General features: G+C 44.2%; 1 protein-coding gene across 1 annotated transcript in view; it reads left to right on the top strand.

Moving 5' to 3' along the window:
* The window catches only part of MYH15 (myosin heavy chain 15), a 149467-nt gene that overhangs the window by 90734 nt on the left and 45219 nt on the right, over positions 1–13514 (top strand). Inside the window, 4 exon segments of the mRNA XM_049105298.1 lie at positions 1231–1349; positions 3907–4103; positions 7816–8165; positions 10359–10483. Of these exon segments, the coding sequence (XP_048961255.1) occupies positions 1231–1349; positions 3907–4103; positions 7816–8165; positions 10359–10483 (791 nt within the window).

Raw genomic sequence — 13514 nt, 5'->3', positions numbered from 1 at the left:
AAATACAGAAGCAACTGTTTCTGCCCAGGATTGGCTCAGCATTTGGTACCACTGCTAATAACAAAGACATTTCTGTCCTATCATCAGCAAGAGAGAGAGAGGGTAGACTGCAATATAATGGAATTCCCCCCATCAGGGTCACCTCCTCCACTGTTTAATGACTATTTCTATTATTTATTTAGCAGTTAGTATACAAAACACATTCACATTAGTGAAAACACATTAGTCACAAAACATGGTCATTTAATTTCCATTAACAATTTTTTTAAGATTTTTATTTATTTTATTTTTTTAAGATTTTATTTATTCATGAGAGACAGAAAGAGAGGGGGGTGGGGTGGGGCAGAGACACAGGCAGAGGGAGAAGCAGGCTCCATGCAGGGAACCCGACGTGAGACTTGATCCTGGGTCTCCAGGATCACACCTTGGGCTGAAGGCAGCACTGAACCGCTGAGCCACCCAGGCTGCCCAGATATTTATTTATTTTAGAGAGAATGTCTGTGAGCAGGGGGGAGGCAGAGGGAGAAGAAGAAAGAAGAGAGAGAGAATCTAAAGCAGAGTCTGAGCACAGAGCCCAACACAGGGCTCAATCTCACAACCTTGAGATCATGACCTAAGCCAAAACCAAGAGTCAAATGCCTAATCGACTGAGCCACCCAGGCTCCCTGACAACTTTTTATTGTTATCCTCATTCTACAAAAGAGGCAAAGAAGTAGTGATTACCTAAAAATTATATAGCTGGAAATTGGTGGAGCCACATAAACAAGGGAGCATAGCATTAAAGACTGTGCTCTTCAGGGTTAAAAACTTAATTTGAATCTACCTCTACCAGTTTCTAGCTATGCATATTTATGTCTCAGTCATGCATAAGGCTCTGTTTCCCCCTCTGTAAAGTGGGTAGTATAATACCAGCATGTTTGAAGAGTAGTGAGTATTAAGCTGGATAGTATTACCTACTTCACAGAAGAGTCTCAGTATCTGATAGCTAATACTCCCTGTTATGGACCCAAACTTAATGCTAAAATCAGTTCTTTATTAGGGATTTTTTGTGAGTCTTGAAACAGGTCATTGCCATGGTTATGCTGATACCTGGGCTTTCAGATGCTTTCTAAATATTAAAAATATGTGGGTAGGAATCATTGTGGTTGCCCTTCAAGTGAACAAGTTATATGAGGAGGCAGTTAGATGAAGGAGGCCGTGATTAATTCACTCTGTGAAATCTCTCTATAGGTGAGCTCCTAAGGAGGCTGGAAGAAAAAGAAGCTCTGATAAACCAACTTTCCAGGGAAAGGAGTAACTTCACTCGGCAGATAGAAGAACTGAAAGGGCAACTGGAAGAGGAATCCAAAGTAATGCATCTGTTATTTCTCACTAGTGGCTTGACTGTATGTGTAAAGAAAAAAGAAAAAAAGTGCTTGATGGGTCAGCCTTAATATCTTCTCATATAAAAGAGAGGAAAGTGCTCCAGAAGTTACGGGAAAAAGAACATGGTGCACCTTGTATGTGCAGGAAAGGACCTTGATCAGTGGTTCAAATTGCTTGCCTAGTTTGTCAGATTTAGATAGAGCAAGCAAACTGTGGATTTCCATTTTACATTATTACTTGAACAGGAAGTCAGCAAGGTTCTTTATGGATCTTTGATTCTGAATTGTACCAAGAAGTGGAATTAAACAAAAGACCAGAAGGAAATAATTGCGGCTGGCTTCGTTCAATATTACTTTTAAGTTGTCAATAACTTCTACATATTGGTCACTTCTCCCCAAGAGGATATATAATGTTGCTAGCAGGTGACCCCAGTGGAAGTGGCTCTAAAGGTGAAAGCATAGTGACTAACACGAGAGAGAAATTCTTTGAGCTCTGGTAGTTCAAGTTAATTCTTCATTCATCTTCAAGGCACCTTGTTAGTAACCCCCACAGTGCCTCACTTGTACATGATCCTCCTGCAAAGGCGTCTACCCTGAGATGGAGGTCATGAGACTGTAGACTTCTGTTCTTAAATATTTTATTTCATTCTCTCCACTCTCCTTATTTTCTATATTATATATGTATTTGTAAAGCACTGCCATGGTTTGTGTATCAGACATTCTGCTAGATATTTCTCTCATGTTATCTCAATCTTCATGTAAGTCCTAGGAAACGGGTAGGATTATATCTTTTTATATGGAGAAACCAAGGCTCTGAGAAGAAAAATAACACGCCCAAGGACAAACAGCTAGTAGTAGAGCATGAAGGAATTGATGCCGGTAGTGAGATGACTCCATGTGGATTTTAGAAGACCTCTCTGGCTGACTTCCCAGTGGCCTCCAGCTGGCCTCAGAGGCCCTTTTGCTCTGGCTCCAGCCTCCTACTGTGCTCTGACGTCCTACATCTGCTTCACTCATTTCCTCCCATCCAGCCACCCGGGCCTCCTTTCTGACTCTTACACAAGCTACCCTTTCTCCTGCCATAGGACTTTATAGCTGCTGTTTCCACTGTGTACAGGCCTTCCCCAAGGCCCTTGGGCAGTGACGAGAGAGTCAAACATCCTTCATCGCCACTCTGTTTTAGCTCCTTACTGCTGTCAGCATTAAAAAAAAATAATTTGTTTATATGTTCGTTTTGTGTATCTTCTCACTCCTTTATAGCTCCTTAGGGCAAAGACTTTATCTTCATCTCACTCACTTCTGTAAACACTAATGCCTTGAACAGGTGCTCAATAAATATATAAGAGGGTTAGGGTCACAATTTAAAGCCAATTTTATTGGATTTCAAAGCCTGCGCCCTTCTCAGGGTCACTGTGTATTATAGCTCCTCCTTCACTGCCCAAGGGGGTTCTGGCTGAGGCTGCCAGTAACCAAGCCTTGTGCGCTCAGAGCTGCATCCAAGGACTGAGAAGATACTTTTTTCTAATTTACGGAAAGGACTCATGAGGACTGGCACAGGCTCTACTAGACTAGGTTCTTCCCACTAGGCTAGGTTATCTTATAGGAATGATGCCTCTAGGTTAACCAGACTGTCACATAAGTGACAGAAATGCTTACTGAACTCGGCTCTGCTGTCTAAAAAGTACAGTAGCTCCTACTCCACTGCAGGTGGCTATCTGAATTTTAAGTTACATAAATTAAAACTAAAATTCAGTTTTGACCACACAGTGTTCTAAGCACATTTTGAGTGTTCAATAGCTACCTGTGGCTATGGTTACCATATTGGATGGTGTTCATATAAAACATTTTTTAATAAAGATTTATTTATTTATTTGAGAGAGGGAGACAGAGAGAGAGAACACAAGTGGGAGAAGCAGAGGGAGAAGAAGAAAGAATCTCCAGCAGATTCCATACTGAGCAGAGGACCTGATCATGACCCTGAGATCATGACCTGAGCAGAAACCAAAAGTTGGACAGTTAACCAACTGCACCCCCAGGTGCCCCTAAAATATTTTCATCTGTAGAACGTTCTATTGTATAGTGCTGTTTCAAAGTGATAAGAGTTTTCAGAGATTTGCACATGAAATAAAAGATTTTTTTTTCATCAACGAATGAAAAGCTAGACCAGATCAGATCTGAATATTAGATAGTGCTAACTATAAATCTTACTACCTAAATGATAGGGAATGTTCTTGCTACCTTTGCATTCTCCACTATTTCCAGAACTCCCCAGACCTGCCTATTGCTGAAGCCCACAAAGTCAGGTGAGCATTTCCCTAAATAGAACATTATTCCCTGTTGTAATGGCAGCAATTAGATACTCGATCCTTTCTCATCCCAAATTCTTTCCCTGGTATTATCTTACTAGATTCAGGTTCAGCTTGAATTTGTGGCAGGTTGTTATTAACCTTATCTAAAAAAAAAAAAAAAAAAATGTCACCTCCAAGCCCTTCGTTGTTAATGGTAGCAGTGCCCCTTTTTAATGTGTGTTGTGTCTGTTAAGTCACAGAGTGCCCTGGCCCAGGCCCTGCAGTCAGCCAAGCATGACCATGACCTTCTACAAGAGCAGTATGAGGAAGAACAAGAGGCTAAGGCTGAGCTGCTCCGGGCTCTCTCCAAAGGCAACAGTGAAATGGTGCAGTGGAGAATGAAGTACGCAGATGACATCACCCAGAGGACTGAGGACTTGGAGGATGCCAAGTGAGTGGGGCAAGGTTGTCCCCACCCCAGAGGCAGAGGGTGAGGATAGTGACTGTGTCTTCAAGGCCTGCTATAGCCACTTAACAGATCCTTACCAAGTGTGTGAATAAGGCCGAGACCAAAGCTGAAATAGCCACTGCTGGCAAGGAGCACGTGCTTTAGCAGGGCTAAAAAATAACAGAATACAAAGTACTAAAGACTATAAAGAAGTCCTGGTGAAAGAAAGGAGGCTCTTTCTAGGGTTCAAGGCAAGTCTTCATGGAAGACATGACTTGAAAATGGGCTAGTGCTTAAAATCTTATATTTCATTTGGAACATCAAAATAATTGAGTTCATGTGTGTACACGTCCCTGTACATTAAAGTCAATTATGTCTCTGGTCTACAACTTGCAGACTACAAAGTGGTCTGTGAAGATGGACAGGGATGGCTGGAAACATATCAGGATCTGTCCTCATATGCCTTCAGGGCCAAAAGTTTCTTTGAAAAGAAGTCACCCTCAGACCACCTCTAAGGTTAGAATATCAGTTTTACAGCCAACACTACATAAAGGCTTTAGAAGTCCTTCTCAGGAACTATAGGAGCTTGGGGCCTAGATGAATCAAGACCTGGTTCAAGGGTGTAGAACTGAAGCATTTTGTTCAGAGGTCAAAGGACTGTGTAAATTTGAGAGAAAGTGTCAGACCAACCCCAGCTTTATAGTCATTAAAGGTTTACTGAAAAGAATATGTCCCTGGCTTGGCAACTTAGCAAAACTCAGGGCAGATCAATCCAGTTCTCTTTAGCTTCAACCAAAAATATTGTTTTTCAGTTCTCCACCTCAATCTTTGAGAGACATGGCTGTGCACTTGTTCAACAGTCGCTGTGTCCTGTCCCTGGAGGGGTACCAAGTGATCCATCTCTGAAGCCACAGTAACTTAAAAAGGGCTTTGGGATGATGGATACTAAGAATACCTGCAGTGGATGTTTGAAAAACACTGACCACAGAAAAGTGGGGCTCTGAACTGAAATGGCTCCGCATATTAGAAATAGGGCATTTGCTTCTAAAGTCAGAAATTTTTTTTTTTTTTTTTTTTTATGGTAGAAGAATGCTGGTGAAAGTACCTACCAGTCGCAGCATTTGGAGGTTTCTTCGGGAGGGTTAAAAAAGAGGGAAAGCATACAGACTGCTTATGACCACGTGGATTTGTTGAGCTAACAGATTGTTGTCCTGTAGTACATGACAACTAAAGAGAAATAATGGACAACATGATGATATCTCAATACTTCTTCTGCTTCCAACTTTTTTTTTTTTTTTTTGAGAGAGAGAGAGAGAGAGAGAGAGAGAGAGAGCTGGTGTGTGAGAAATGAGGGGGTAAGGGAGGATGGGCAGAGGGAGAGAGAGACTCCTAAGCAGCTCCACACTCAGCAGAGCCCTATTCAGGACTCGATCTCATGATCCTGAGATCATGACCTGAGCCAAAATCAAGAGTCAGTTGCTTAACCAACTAAGGTACCCAGGTGCCCCCAAACTTAAATATCAAATAAATAAAACATTGCCTATATTATATTTTCTTTCTAAATTACCCCAGAGAGGCAGAACTACAAAAAAAAAAAAAAAATCTAGGATTCTATTTTTTTTAATTGGCTTCATAGAATGAGTTGGTTTAGCTGAATCAAGCTCACCTGAGACCCAGTTGACTGTTTCTGAATTTCACATTCCCCAAGAATAGGGATTTGGTTTCTTAATCTTCCACATCTTACAGATTCTAGTACTGAGTAAGAAGCTGGGGTTGGCAAATTGGGGAACAAATGGTAGTTGGTATGAAATGTAGATGACGTCAGTGAAATGAGGGTGACCAATTTGTTCATTTTGCCTGACGGCAAAATTGCCGTTGTGGGCCTGGTTGATTTTAGCACTGATAGCCCCATGTCCTGGTGAAACCCCTTTGTCCCTCAGACAATTGGTTGCCCAAAGTAAAATCCTTCTTTTCTGGTACCAATTGAGTATTTCTAAGTAGCTAAAATACATGTAATTATTTTACAAGACCCCAGTTTTAGGTGGGGTAAAGCATCAGAATTTCCTTTTTTCTCCAGCTTTATTGAGTTTTAATTGATATTTGTGTGTATAGATATAGATATAGGTATATCTATATACATATATAGACACTGACATGCTCATGCTGGGACCAAGTCTAGGTTCATCCAGGCCCCAAGCTCCTGTATACCATTCAATATGTTTAGGGTACACAATGTGATGATTTGATGTATGTACGTATTGCGAAGTCTTTACCCCAATGTGGTTACTTAACACATCCTCCACCCTATGTAATTATCATTTATTGTCCCTATGGTGAGACCATTAAGGCTCTACTCTCACAGCAACTTTCAAATATACAAGACGGATTGTTAACAACAGTCACTATATGGTATCTCTTCTTGGGGCACCTGGGTGTCACAGTCAGTTAAATGTCCGACTCTTGGTTTCAGCTCAGGTCATTATCTCAGGCATGTGGGAATCAGGCTCTGCACTCAGCGGGGAGTCTGCTGGAGATGCTCTTTCTCCACCTCTGCCCCTGCCCCTCCCCCCACTCACACACACACAGTCTCTCTCTCTCTCTCTCAAATTAATAAGGCTTTAAAGAAAAAGAGATCCCTTCTTAACATTTAAGAAAAACAAAGCAAAGATGTGAAGTTACTATGCTTAGAAGGCCAGTGGACAAGGAGTAGTTGTTGGGGATTAGGTCCCTCCTGGATGCTGAGCGTAGATTGGTTTTTGCAGGATTCCACCAAAAAGGGGCTTTATGACCACGTTGGTCTGAGGGGCTACTTGTGTGGCACATGTTCATTCCTGAGGACCTTTTTCTGTTTAATAATAGTAGATCAGAAAGAGGTTGGGTACACACGGTACCTTTCATCTAAGAAGTGTAATGAATGGGTAAGAATGGGGCTGCCAGCGTCCCTGCAGGAGATGTGAGCAAGAGAACACATTTCATCCATTAGAAAGCCTCGGACCACTGCATTGTGGGGGCGGTGGAGGAAGCACTTTAATAAACCACTCCACCTGAGAGGATGCTGGAGGGACTACGGGGGGGCTAGAGTCCCCCGAACCCTCACCCCGAGAGCACTGGGACCTGCGAAGTGAGCATAACAAGGGGATGGATTTGAGTATATAAATTTGAGAAGAGCAGCTGAGGTGGAGAAGAAATTCAGAGAAAAGACAGAATTTTGGCATGTTTAGGAGCCACACACTAAGGAGGAGAGAGAATGAGCAGGAGAGAACCAAAGAATGTTCCTTGGAAGCAGTGTAAGCAAGGAGATCTTTCAAGACTAGATGTGCCTACGAACTTTTAACAGCCGCTCACTGTTGGGGGGATGTTGGGTATAACCTTCCTCGTTCTCCAGTTTCTTAATGGAGTCATCACTAAGGTCTGTATGGCTTAAAGAAGGTTTATGGTTAAGCAAAGATTTACAGGAGTGGAGACCCCTGAGTTCCAAGGCCAATCAGGTTGGCAAAGGGCAGTGGAAACGAAGCGTACGTGGGCACACAAGCCGGACGATGGTGGTCATGGTGGTCAGCAGCCATCCGGGTGGCGTGAGCTCTTTGGCTTGGTGCCATTAGGCCAACCTCAGGGGGCCACCCTGTTTCGTCCCCTTGTCTTAATCCAAGACAAGCTGGGTGAGCTCTCTGAGGGTTGCGGCCTCTTGCCATTTGTTCGGGTCTCCCCTTCTCAGGAAGAAGCTGGCAAGCAGGTTGCAGGAGGCCGCTGAAGCCATGGGGGTGGCAAACGCCAGAAACGCCTCCCTGGAGAGGGCCAGGCACCGACTGCAGCTGGAGCTGGGGGACACCCTGTGTGACCTCGGGAAGGCCCGCTCCTCCGCAGCTGTGCTGGGCCGGAAGCAGCAGCACTTTGACAGGTGCCTCGACGACTGGAGGCAGCAGCAGGAGGAGTCACAGGCCATGCTGGAGGCCTCTCGGAGGGAGGCCCGGGCCCTCAGCGCCGAGCTCCTGGAGCTCAGGCAGGCCTACGAGGAGAGCAGCGCGAGCCGGGAGACCCTCCAGACGGCGAACAAGCAGCTCCAAGGTACTCGGAGCCGGGCTTGGAGCCAGAGCAGGAGCAAGGAGGTGCAGGGGGAGGCCCCGGCTGCAAGGGCAAGGCTGTCTGCTGTCGGCAGGCACCTCAGCATGGTCCTGGCCCCACTTGGGTCTCAACTTTTCCATTTTTAATACTCTTTTTTTAAAACCACAGCTATTATTTTTATCAAGTTCTAAAAATAAAACCACTTTCCTACCTTAGCCGCAGGTTCACTGTGTCAAGAAGGCCACTATTAAGAATTTTCTTGATCATCCACAGCCTTCCCGAGATTTCCCATGCATACGTTCATGCATGTATTACTCAGACGGCTCAGGATTCCACACCTTTTATTTTTTTCATCCATCAATATATTTTCTGACTTAACAAATATCTCTGTAGCCTACGTGACGCGCCAGGCTCTGTCGTATATATAACCATTCCTTATTTAATTCTCAGAGCAGTCTTATGTGTCAGTGTCTTTGTCTGTAAAATGCAGATTATATTAAGTCGTGTAAGATTCCCAAGTTGTCCGAATTCAGAGTTGATCGGAAGCAGATCGGAGATCTAAGCCCAGCCGGCTTGTCTCCAGCCCACACACACTTACCTACCGGCCATCTACCTTCCACGTGCCTCGTGATTCTCCTTGCATGTCTGTACGTGGAGACCTCACACGTGATTGTTGATAGTTGCGTAGTGTTTTGTAATAGGGATGATCAACACTTATGTAACTAGACTCTATGTAGTTTAGGTAGGATTTTTCACAATTAATAATCCTATACTATACACTCTGTGCATGTATTTGTGGACACATAATAACGTTTCAGATTTGTAGATTCCTCAGTAGGGGTAGATTCCTCAAAAAGGAACTGCTGGGCTAAAGGAATAGATTTCTAAATTTTGAGACACTGCCAAACAGCCCTTCAGGGAGGCTGCCAGCCTACACCAGCACCATCAGTGATGTGCATTCAAGCCCTGAGATGCCCCAGGAGCAAGCTCGTTACTGATGGAGACGTACATGAATCTGGCTTCTCTGTTGGCCCACATAGCCCATAATCAGTGAGCTTGGGCAGGTGAAAGGTGCTGTAACGGTGGTCAGAAAACTTCAGCTGCATCCAAACCGCCTGGAGGGCTTGTTCAAATGGTTGGCTGGGCCAGATCCCCAGAGTCCCTCGGGTCTAGGGCGGAGTCTGAGAATTTGCATTTCCAACAGATTGCCCTTGAGGCCAGAGCTGCTGGTCTGGAGATCACACTTGGTCTAGGTTGGGGCTTGGGCAGGAATCTTTTTCAAAAGTTCTCCAAGTGATCCTGAGTGGGGAACTACTGCCCCAAGTTTTCTTCTGGAGAGAGCTTCTAAGAGAAGGATTCACTACATAAAGGTTGTCATCTAGAGGATTTGGTTTTGTAACTTTTCAAAACTCTTGTCGTATCACATCGTAGCCAGGGAGCTCAGAACCAGAGGAGCAGCAAGCTCTTGAGCTCCTTCCACCCACCTCTGGACGGTGGGTAATGCCCAGAGCCACTTGGCCCTACCCCACACCTCTTAGTTCCTAGAGGCTTCCTTCAGGAAGGAGCAGAACTGACGATAACAGTGTTGATTGGTGGAGGTTTTGTCACTCTGGTGGCCTTATTCCATCAGACTTGTGTTCATGAGAGGCTAGCCACAAACCCTCCTCCTCCATTGACCTCCTTTGGATTCTAGGGTTGATCTGGGCTCACACATCAGCTTCTGGCAGGCAGTGACACGCTTCTGCTTTAAGTTCCCGTGGCAATGGTGAGTGGTGTTGAGTGGCTGACACAAAGCAGCCACTGGTGTCAACAGCTAAGCACTTACACCAGAAGTGGGGGCGGGGGGCCCAGGTATATGTCTCGGCACCACCAGGTGCAATCTGGCAGGGCTCCGACAAGCAGGCCCACCATGTAAAGTCTTAGAGGTTGTGCAGCGCAGTCCTCAGAGAGGACTCTGAGAAGCACCGTCCTCTCCAGTTGTGGTGGACAGCTTTCTGGCAGGTGGCAAAAGGATATATTGAAGAAAGAGGGACTTTTTTTGCATTCAGACAAGGGTCCCCTATGTGCCATTGGTGGCCTTGCCATCACGTTTCCAAGGATGGCATGACCACGGTCTCAGGGGAACAGTCTGCTGTACCCCATATCATGGGTCTGAGGCTGGTTCCTTTCACTAACCTGCTTTTCTTCCTTCTCCAGAAGAGATTTCCAATCTGACAAATCAGGTAAGAGAAGGAAAGAGGAACCTGAGTGAAATGGAAAAGGTCAAGAAACAGATTGAACAAGAGAAGACTCAAGTCCAAGTGGCACTGGAAGAAGCAGAGGTATTACCTCCAGGGAGCTGGGAAGGTTTTTGTCCTTGTGACAGAGCAGAAAGTCTACATTCTAGTAATAATAGCAGCAGCAGGAGCAGCAACCAAATGGTGCTTCTTCAAGTGTTGACTCGATGCCAGGGACCATGCCCAATGGTTGATACGCATTATGTCATCACCCTACCAACTATTGCCCCATTTCACAGATGAAGAAATGGAGGCTCAGAGGGCAGGATAAGCAATCAGGATGACAAATCTACCAAGCGCAATGAATAAAGGGACCGTGTCTATCTTGGTCATCAATTTATCCTCAGGGCCTAGACTCTCACTATTCAAAATGTGGCCCACGGATCAGCTGCTTGGAGCTGTATCGCCCTGGAGCTTGTTAGAAATTCAGACTCAGCCTTCTCCCCAGCTCTCTTGAACCAGAATCTGCACTTTAACAAGATCCTTTGGTGGTTCATATTCACACCAACAGTTGAGAGGCACTCGTCTAGAACGTTGCCTGGTGTGTAGTAGCGGTTCAACAAACATCTGCTGAGTGCTGAATGGTTAAATATCCTCTACCACCTCCTCTCTTTAAAAAAGAGGCAGTGAGGGATGCCTGGGTGACTCAGTTGGTTAAGCATCTGCCTTTGGCTCAGGTCACGATCTTGGGGTCCTGGGATCAAGCCCCACATCAGGCTCCTAGCTCAGCAGCCCACTTGTGGGCTCAGAGCCTCCTTGCTCTCTCCCTACTCGTGCTTGCTCTATCTCCAGTGTGCACACTCTCTCTCAAATAAAATCTTAAAAAAAAAAAAAAATCCGTGAAACCACTTTTTTTCCCCCAAAAAATCCAATACAAAACAAAACACAAACCGTTTAGTTTTAAAAATGAGATTCAAAGTGATGCTTTCAAACATTTGTCCTAAAAGCTTATCTTTGTACAGACTGTTTGACAGGAGCATTTTGAGTGTTATGGATTAAAAGTTCAGGAACAATCTCTGACCTCATCCCTGGGTGTGTGCTAGTGATTGAAAGAGCCACTGAGAAGACTTTTTGCCAAAGAGAGTGAGCTAAAAGGAGTCATCCATCACGTTCACTAAGCAGTTAACACACCCTGCAAAGCCTCTTTTCTTGTGGCTGAATTTCATCTGCTTGACTCTCCCTTAGACTAAGCACCTAGTACTTAAAATGCAGATCCCATCACTCACCCTCCAACTGAGAAAATGTTTTTTTATTTTATTTTATTTATTTATTTGAGAAGAGAGAGCACAAGCAGTGGGGAATTGGGAGAAGCAGACTCCCCACTGAGCAGGGAGCCCACTGTGGGGTTCAATCCCAGGACCCTGAGATTGTGACCTGAGCCAAAGGCGGACACTTAACCAAGCCACCCAGGCGTGCCACAAAAATGATTTTTAAAAGGCAAAGCAGTCCATCTTAAACAGATCTTTCTGGAAGGTATGATCATGGAAAATTTAGACCTCAAAGGACTGCTCCATGCCAAGCAATGTCTGTTAAGTGCATCTTATCACTATGTTTCTGTAAGAAACCTGCCAGACGGAAGCCGTGTCCATAGTGTCCTGCATATGGAGTTGTCAAGTCTCACCTTTTTATGCATAATTGCCTTTCTGAGGTCTTCTACGTTTTATATAGAACCCTTTCAGTTGGTAGCGTGGTGGTGTGTCCCCTAGCAAGGCTGGTAACCTTGTAAAGTTGGTGAGCTTTGTTTCATTTACCTGCTCCCTTGGGTCCTCTGGCCATCCTGGTTCGGGACTTTCTAAAGCCACCACCCTAACCTAAAGAAGTAATATTTATGGTAGAAATTCCAAGCACTATGACGAGCCAGTGAGAGATCCGATGGGGCGGGCACAATTGGGGTCCCATATAACAAAGACATTTCGGGTTTTGACTTAGCCCATCGCAGGTGAAAGGCAGGCGGTGGCCCTGCTACCAGTGACTACCACTAGATGGCATTATATTCTATTTACATCTCCCAAGTTTTGTCCTTTGCTGCATCCATAAATACTTCATCAACTTGGACATGTATTTGTAAAATTGGGTTATTTGTTTTCCTGGGTGAGCCTTTATGAGAAACTTTATCACATTATTTTTGAAGCCACAAAACTCAAATTATCCCGGGTCGCCTTCTCCAAAGATTCACTTTCTCTGTGGATTCCAGAGGGTGAGAGGTGACAGTTTCCCCTGAAGGAAGGGCACCGTTTCCTTGCAGGAAATTGCTCTCCAAGCATTGGGCTTTGTTTGGGTTTTTTTGATTTATTTTCTTTTATATTGAAGGTAGTGTTGAGGGAACAGCAGCAAGGCCTTAAGACATATTAAAATTCCTAACGTCTTTCCTATTTTTATCTTGAAATTGCTACGCAGTTTTTACTTTTTCACTTTTGGTTGTACGTGGTAAGTAAGCACACCCCCAGAAAAGGCTATAAGGATTATTCCTGCCCTCAGGACGATCTGCCAATTGGTAACTGCCCAGTAGATTGTGGTCACACCTTGTGCCCTTTAGGAACATCTTCCGTAGCATCGTCCAAATATTTCGTCTGTTTGTTTCTACTTCTATATAAATTGTGTCTTTGGAACAGGCTTTAAAGATTTAATCAAAGCTATACTTTTAAACTTGAATCACCTTTAGAACATCCCTGGCAGTAATTGCCTTGCCTAGATTTAAATACTCAGAGGGGCAGGAGACTTCCTTAGCTGTCAAAGCAAGCTATCTGAAGTAGTAGTAATAATTATGGTGATGATGGCTCACACCGAGTATTATGTGTCAAGTACATCCTAAATTCCTTTATTGTTCTTCCTCTGACAATATTTGGACACTAGCCTGTTTCCTGCTCTCTGAATGCTTTCAACTTTTTCTCTATTCCTCCATGATGTCCAGAATTAAAGATCCCAAGGAGGAGTTACCACCTTCCTTATCCTACCTTTGATCCCTTTATTGATTCATCCTGAAGATGAACTACATTAAACGAAGTCAAGAGTAATAAATTAAAAGGTTTAAATATAGTCACAGACAAGATTGAAATTCTCTATTTTAAAAAAATGT

This window comes from Canis lupus, chromosome 33 (genome assembly GCF_003254725.2).
Source record: "Canis lupus dingo isolate Sandy chromosome 33, ASM325472v2, whole genome shotgun sequence".
Lineage (NCBI taxonomy): Eukaryota > Metazoa > Chordata > Mammalia > Carnivora > Canidae > Canis > Canis lupus.
This window is presented reverse-complemented; position numbering and strand designations above follow the sequence as displayed.